The sequence below is a fragment of the Paroedura picta genome, chromosome 2 (assembly GCF_049243985.1).
Source record: "Paroedura picta isolate Pp20150507F chromosome 2, Ppicta_v3.0, whole genome shotgun sequence".
NCBI classification, from domain to species: Eukaryota; Metazoa; Chordata; class Lepidosauria; order Squamata; family Gekkonidae; genus Paroedura; species Paroedura picta.
Window position 1 is genome coordinate 133836385 of NC_135370.1, and position 7813 is coordinate 133844197.

A 7813-nucleotide genomic window follows, 5' to 3' on the forward strand; every position below is an offset into this window, starting at 1 on the left:
AGAAGTCATTTTAAGCAAATGATTACTTACATCCTGAAAAATACCCTCTATCAGACCATGCTACAAACCATACAGTTTGCAGCAACCAACAGTACCAACATATATTTAAGATTACTGTGTCAAAGATTCTTCTAGAAGTCTGAGTTCAATAGGTGCTCTTGGAATATCACAAAGAAATGTTGGCACCATAACTTCTACTTTCAGCAGAACTCTGGTCACCTCAATCCAGCCACAGAGCACATTCTAGCCTTCCTGCAATGGCCAGGAGACCCAAGTATTAAGTGCAGATGGTAGGAAAGTAAGTGGTTAGTGTAACAAGGCATTAACCATGGACTCACCAAACAACCATGGGCAAAACATAGTGTGCCTTCCTTCCAAAGGTTACAAAACAGAATGGAGACTCTTCTCAACTAATTGTCACAAAAGGAAATAATATACTCCAAGGATAGACAGACGGCAAATCCACATATATAAAAAGTAATGATCCAGCTAGAATTTTACAGATAGTGGTACCCATTCCTTTCAAACAACAGCTAGGAAGGAATAAGAACATCCAGGTTTTTAGACGTTACTGCCAAGCTGCAGAAAGTGACACATGCGGTTGCGCTCTACAAGTTACCAGAAGGAAAACATGAACATCTAGAAGCAGGTAATACAGGCTCTCAAGATTCATGCCTTTATTGACTATTAACTTTGTTCTACTGCAAAAATGCATGTTAAAATACAACATGTACTTGCCTAGAATACTGCTACATAAGCAGTTTTTAGAGTATACCAGTTCACATCAGTGATGTCCTCTATTCAGTGGTCCCCAACCCCCAGTCCGGGGATCATTCGATACCGGGCCGCGGCTCCTCCTCGTCCTCTTCCCTGGCTGCTGCCTCGGGGGCTGCCCTGCCACTCAGGTGCGCCGGTGGGAAAGCAAGTGGAGCAGGGGCTCCGGCGGCGGCGGCTTCCCTCAGCAAAAGACTACCCCCCCCTGGCCTCCGTAAAATTGTCAAGCGTTGACCAGTCCCTGTGATAAAAAGGTTGGGGACCACTGATTTATGTGATCTGTTGACATGTGGGCTATACAGTGGAACAGAACATTGATGTTCCACAGAGAAGTTAGTTTCTGGATCATCCCACACAGGAATGATACACTTAACAAAAATGATTGCACATCCTTTTCATACAACAGCTGCTCAGCATGCATTTTTCTTCCATTTGGTCTTGGATTTAATTAAATACCTGAACTTTTAGGAAACTTATGACATACTAATAAAATCCCTAACACAAATTTCACACATGTGATTTGCAGCATTTTTAGTTTCCTTCCCCTGCTGGATACAGGCATGAAAGAACTGCAGTTTTAAGTGCATTTCTGTTAGGTCTTAAATTGAATACAGGCAGATGAATTTTCAACAATATTTCAGCCTTTCTGTATCTTTTAAGCAATCTGTCCAAAGTGCATTTTCAGTCCTCCAACTGCACTTGTTCCCATAAAGTTCCACATACTTGCAAATCTTTTTTTCGCATATTGAACTCTTCTACCTCTTGGTAATGCTCCTGAAACAGATGTCTTTTGGGCTGCTTTCTTTGCTCTCTGGAGAAACTGATTAGGATGGAGGAAACACTTGACAGTCTCCCTCCCCCTTCAGAGAGGCATGCATAGTATTTTTCTTTCTTTTTTTAAGCTATGATGATTTTCACTCAACTTGGTCAGTTTCACTGAAGCAAAGAAGGGGGGGGGGGAGGAAGAAAGAGTGGTAGGGCAGACTAGAAGGATCTGTGTGGTGCTACATCCAAGTCTAGCCATAAAGCAGACTGAATTAGTTGTAGGAAAGGCAGAGGAGCCGTCATCGTTTGAAAGTAGTGTGCTGATATTTCAAGTGGGAAAAGCGTAAAAAGACTAAGTCACACTAACGGAAATGGGAGGAAATTCCTGGGAAATCATTGAAGTGCTTAAAAAAGACTATGGAATTTTTGTTTAAGAGGGGGCTACTGACCATCATTTCTCTTCAAGTAAAATGTGACGAAAAAAGCCACTGAGAATTTTCAAACTCCCATAAATTGTATTCTTACAAAACCAGATCTAGAGAGGGGGTAAGGGGAGCCTCGTGCTCCTGTTTTCTTTGGGAACCGGGGAGGGAGTTATGCTGGTGGGAAACCCATCACCTTGCCACATGCTACTTCCATAGCCTTTCTATGTGCTTTCAAACAGTACAATTATTGCGTAACTTTAGCTTGTTTCATGAAACACTTCTCTTGAGTCAGTGTGAAGTTCTTATATGCCTTGGTCTTTCCAGTAAAAACCTATTAAGTTCCCAGTATCTGCCTCAAACCCCTTCCCTTAAGGCCGGGTCTCTTCTGACATGGTACCTGATTCCAAGAACAGACCACTGATCTAGGAAGAGAGGGTGTTCGGTGTGCCTTTGTCCTTTATGGCCCGTTTTAATCAGGACATCTGTCCCCATGTCTGGTCTACCCAGTAAAGAGTTTGATACAGGCAGAGCAGCCCCCTCCACACTAGGAAATAGGGCTGTGTGACATATCTTTTGCAGAGGCAGGGGCAAATCAGGAAGGGGGGGAGGGTGTAGAGGACAACCAAAGGCTTACAAATGCTGCCATTCACGTGGTCTCCCACAGATCTGTTTGGGAAGAGGGCTTTTTTTTGTTGCTGTTGTTATAAAAGTTAATGGTTTTATTACATAACTTCAGACCTAAAGCTAATCCCAGGAAGCAGAGCAGGAGCAGACCAACCCCCCCCCCCCCCCGGGCCAGGATCCCAGTGGGCCCCCATGGCGTCCTGGAGCCCTGGCTCAGCCCACCTGCCACCAGAGGCCATTTCCTCTCGCGGCTCTCAGACGGCAGGGTGATGGGCGGGGTGAGACGGGAGCAGCCCAGAGTGTCCTTCAGCTCGGACGGAAGACCAGCCAGGGCCACGGTGCCCTTCGGAAAAAGCCGATCACAACCCAGCGGCAGCCAGGCCAGGGCCCACAGGCACCAACGTCGGGGGGCGTGAGCGAAGGGAGCAGAGAAGCGGCTGCAGCTGGAACCGCAGCTCTTAAGCCAGCCAGCCACCCACCCACCATGACACGAGGGAAGGCGGACAGCCCAGACGCTCGAGGACGACGGCGACGACGACAGCGGCGCCACTGGGGACACTCCACCCGGGAAGCAGAACCCCCCTCCCCGTCCCCGGGCCTCAGCCGGATCCAGGAGGAAAGTTCCCGGGGGGCCCCCTCCCCCCCAGCCTCAGCGCCGACTCCCGCGGCGTCCCCTCCGCCCCCCCCCCCTTGAGCCCCTCGGCGGCGGCGGCAGCGGCACCTGTTCCCCTCGCCCGCCTGCCCCCGACGAGATCCCCGGCGCCCGTGACGCCCCTGCAGCACCAGCACCACCACCTTGCGGGCTCCGGGGCGGGCGGGGCCCCACCGCGCTGCCGGCCGGCGCAGACCGACGGCCGGGCTCCCTCCCTCCCTCGCTCGCTCGCTCACCCACCGGGGCGCTCGCGGGCTGCTGCTCCTCTTGCTCCGCTGCTGCTGCTGCTGTCGCCGTCGCCGCCACCACTCTGCCTGGCGGGGCCCACCCGGAGCAGGCGGAGGCCCCGGCCGGGCTGGAATCCGGCGGCTGGAACGCCCCGGGGCGCCCGAGTCCCGGGCTCCACGCTGCTGCGTCAGCACCGCCTCCTCCTCGTCCTCCTCCTCCGCTGCCGCCTCCCGCCGCGTAGCCGCCCGGCTGCGGGATGGGGACTGGAGGCGCGCCCCCTTCTGGGGCCCGCGTGCACAGGCCGGAGGGGGGCGGTCGCGGCTGCCGCTGCTGCTCCCGCCGAGGACGAGGCGGAGGAGGAGGGGAAGGGCGGGAAAGGGAAGGGCTCCCGCTCGCCCTCCGCCGCGTCGTCGTCGCCGCCGCCGATGCGCTCTAAGTCGCCCAAAGCGGCGGCGGCGGCGGCAACAGAGGCAGCATCGAGTCCCCGCTCCGCTCCGTCCGTCCTCCCTTCCTGCTTCCTCGTCGGCAGCCAATCAGGGCCCTCTCCAGCGCCGTCCGCTCCGCGGCGCCCGCCAATCGCGCGGCCCCTGGCCCGCCCCCGCCAGCCAATCTCCGCAACCAGCCGCCCGCCCCAGCCGAGTCCCGGCGCAGGCAGAGCACAGGCAGGCAGGCAGGCGGCTCCCAGCGGACGCGGCATGGCCACTGCCGCCCAGCGCGGGGGAGGGGCGGCCCCACGCGAGCATCCTCCTCCTCCTCCTCGGCTCCCCGCCCCCTCCGCGCAACCTGCCTCCCCCCCTCCCTCCCTCCCTCGGAAGGCTGGCGGGAGGAGGAGGAGGAGGAGGAGGAGGAGGAGGGGGCAGAGGGGCTCTGCGCTGGAACCCCGGCCCTCTCTCCCCGCCCCATAAGCGGGCTTACCCCCATCGACATCGGCATCCTGCTCTCCCTTGGCGTGGCGGGGGAAAGACCCCGCCGAAGTTTCCCGTCGCCGCCCACGCCAGCCGCTCTCCCCGGCCGGCCGCTGTCGTCGAAGCTCGGGCTCCGGGGGAGGCATGCTCCCGCCGCGGCTCCGGCAGCCCCCGGTTCGCTCCTCTTCTCCGCCAGGCAGCCCTTTGTTGTATCCACTCCCGCCGGAGCGCCCATATTCAGGTCACCGACTCCGCTTGTCAGTCAGCCTCCCGCAGGTCCTGCCCACCAGTCCCCCTTCGGCTCTCGCCCCCGAACACGCCCGCCCTCCGCAGCCGAGGCGCCGACGACAAGCCCCAAACACGCCGTCAAACTTGCAGGACCGTCTGGTTGGCAGAGAACCCACTCGGCGGCTCGGAGCAGCGGGTCCGAAAACTGAAAAGCGCCCATGAAAATGCCCGTGGCCCTCCGTCGGGGGCCGAGCTAGCAGCCTGCCTGCCTCCGGCCTGCGAGGGAAGCCACGGCCAGCTGGAGGGCCAGGAGACATGGAGCTCAAGACGGACAAAGATGTTTGCCGGGCCAGGCTCCGTGCTTCCCCAGTGCCACGACTGCCAATGCAGTGGCAAGGGGGCCTTCCCCAAGGCAGAGCCCCCCCCCAGTTTCCTTGCCCCAGCTGCCTGGCAGTGAGCATCCCTCCACATTACCCAAGCTTTAGCAGGCAACTGCGTAACCACCTAATATCCTCACAGTGTGAGGGTCAGGGAATTGCCAACTTTTTTTTTAGGTCTCTATTCCCTTTCACTGAGATATAAGGGGGGAAGCCAGATCAAAGAAAAGGGCCAGAGACTTATCTTTAAATTAAAAGCCAGAAACTCAGAGAACCCTTACACATTATCATAACAACTTTATATTCAAATGCTGATGGCTGATGAAAACCGATAAAAGCCCATTGTGTGAAGAAGGGGGGAATGACAGCTACGGGAAGGGGGGAGGCGGGAAAATGGCAGCTAAGTGGGCACAATCAGGACATTCTGCACTCTCCCCTCCATGCAGCGGCAGGCGGTTTCTCCGGACTTTGCAGCAAAGCAGCTTTGGGAAAGAACATAACATCTTGGGGAAACCCAGGAGGTGCACAATGCTGTCAACATTTAATGGGTCTCCCTGACAAGATGAGTCCTCAGTTTTGCCTTTTCCGAACTATCCCATTTCTTAGTCTTATTTTTTGGTTTTGTTGATGGAGAACCAAAGCTAGCAGGTGGTTCTAATGTGACCTGAGTTAAAGGACAGTCATCTTGGGCTGTGTTGTAGGTGCCAGACCTATTTAAACACTAAACGTAAAATGAGTTGGAGGGCTTCCCTCAAAATAAATTGTGGGTTGCAAATTTAATTTCTGGAATTTAATTCCAGATCCTGTTGCCACATGCTATCCTTCTAAGAGTACGCATGTTGCTGTTGTTGTTAGTTGCGAAGTCGTGTCCGACCCATCGCAACCCCATGGACAATGATCCTCCAGGCCTTCCTGTCCTCTACCATTCCCCGGAGTCCATTTAAGTTTGCACCGACTGCTTCAGTGACTCCATCCAGCCACCTCATTCTCTGTCGTCCCCTTCTTCTTTTGCCCTCGATCGCTCCCAGCATTAGGCTCTTCTCCAGGGAGTCCTTCCTTCTCATGAGGTGGCCAAAGTATTTGAGTTTCATCTTCAGGATCTGGCCTTCTAAAGAGCAGTCAGGGCTGATCTCCTCTAGGACTGACCGGTTTGTTCGCCTTGCAGTCCAAGGGATTCGCAAGAGTCTTCTCCAGCACCAGAGTTCAAAAGCCTCAATTCTTTGACGCTCGGCCTTCCTTATGGTCCAACTTTCACAGCCATACATTGCAACTGGGAAGACCATAGCCTTGACTAGATGCACTTTTGTTGGCAGGATGATGTCTCTGCTTTTTAGGATGCTGTCTAGATTTGCCATGGCTTTCCTCCCCAGGAGCAAGCATCTTTTAATTTCTTTGCTGCAGTCCCCATCTGCAGTGATCTTGGAGCCCAGGAAAATAAAATCTATCATGTACTAGCATTTTATTTACTCAAAGGTCCAATAGATTTTTGAAAGACATACCTGTAAGGGTGTGATCCTACACTTGGGTGGGAATAAGTCCCATTGTACTCAGTGAGACTCACTTCCAACTAAACATGCTTTGCACAAAGTTGCCAGTAAGTATACTAGGAGTGCCAAGATGTGCCTGTTCACTTACACAGCAGTATTCAGGGTCCATACAGTTTTAAGTTGCTTGGAAAGTCTTTGGATTGATTTCTTAAGGGTAACATGATGCAGAGCAATACAGGGACGGCTTTTGTGCCTACAAAGGCGAATTTCCTGTAGTGCTGCCTTACCACTGCACAAAAATTGCACTTGCTGAAATGCCCTCTTTTGCATTCCTATTCTGATATACAGGAGCTCTGTGCTCTCTGCTTCAGATCCCAGGACAGAACCCACCACTATGAGCAGTTAAACGAAACTACTCTAGTGGTAGCTGCTAACCACTTAAGAGGATAAGGAACCAGGGGATATATAAAAGTTTCCTGATTATTATCTAATGATTGCAATGAACATCATTTTTTGGTGGAGAGGAGAGGAGAGGAGAGGAGAGGAGAGGAGAGGAGAGGAGAGGAGAGGAGAGGAGAGGAGAGGAGAGGAGAGGAGAGGAGAGGAGAGGAGGAAACCAGCAGTAATGGAACTGACCTAGTAAGATCACATATTATGTTCTGTGTTTTAACTATTCCTTGTCTTTGGAAGGCCTGAAAACACACACCATAGGAATATAAAACATTTGCCGTGCTTAAATTGCCCTGAGAGTTAAGACGTAACTAATCTACTTCAAGTGAACTTGAACATGCGCCTGAATAAGATGGTTGGGAAGGCATATCTCTGCAATAATGAGGCCAAAGATCTACTTTTAAGAATTCAGAGAACCTGATGCACAGATGGTTACAAAGTTTTGATGATGTTCCATTGTCGTTTTCTCCTCCAAAACTGACGGCCTTGGTGTGTGTCTGGGGACGGGGGATATCTGCTGCTAGGGGACTGAAGCAGAAAAACCTGCCCTATGAAGTCAGCAACACAAGTTTGTCCCTGTATGGACAACGCCTGAAGCTTCAATCCTCAAATTTGCAGAAGGAGCATTTATTTGCAACCCTTGTTAGGCAAAGATCTATGCATAAAAATAACTAGATCTTCATATGGAAAATTTTCCAGTTGTCTATAGCGGCGGTAAGGCTTGTTTTTTTCCTCTGTGGTTTCAATTTTGTTTCATTTTTTAAAAGTGCTTTTAAATCATAGCACGGTCTCTGACTCATCTCTGAATGAAGCAGCTGTCACTGCTGGGTTCTATGAGAATGATTTCTTGAACTGAGGACATCCTTTGCTTCAGGATTCTTATAAAATCCCACTTGCC

At 52.5% G+C, this 7813-nt stretch overlaps 1 protein-coding gene across 3 annotated transcripts in view; it reads right to left on the reverse strand.

The window, feature by feature from the left end:
- BAHD1 (bromo adjacent homology domain containing 1) overlaps positions 1-4624 on the reverse strand; it is an 87123-nt gene extending 82499 nt beyond the window's left edge. The window contains exon 1 of one of the 3 annotated variants that reach the window (XM_077322891.1): positions 4384-4624. In XM_077322891.1, the coding sequence (XP_077179006.1) occupies positions 4384-4519 (136 nt within the window). In that variant the 5' untranslated portion in view covers positions 4520-4624. Of the gene's footprint in view, positions 1-3480; positions 3996-4383 lie in introns of those variants that run through there. The other 2 variants (XM_077322893.1, XM_077322894.1) reach the window with 2 other exon arrangements.
- Between the last annotated feature and the right edge of the window lie 3189 nt (positions 4625-7813).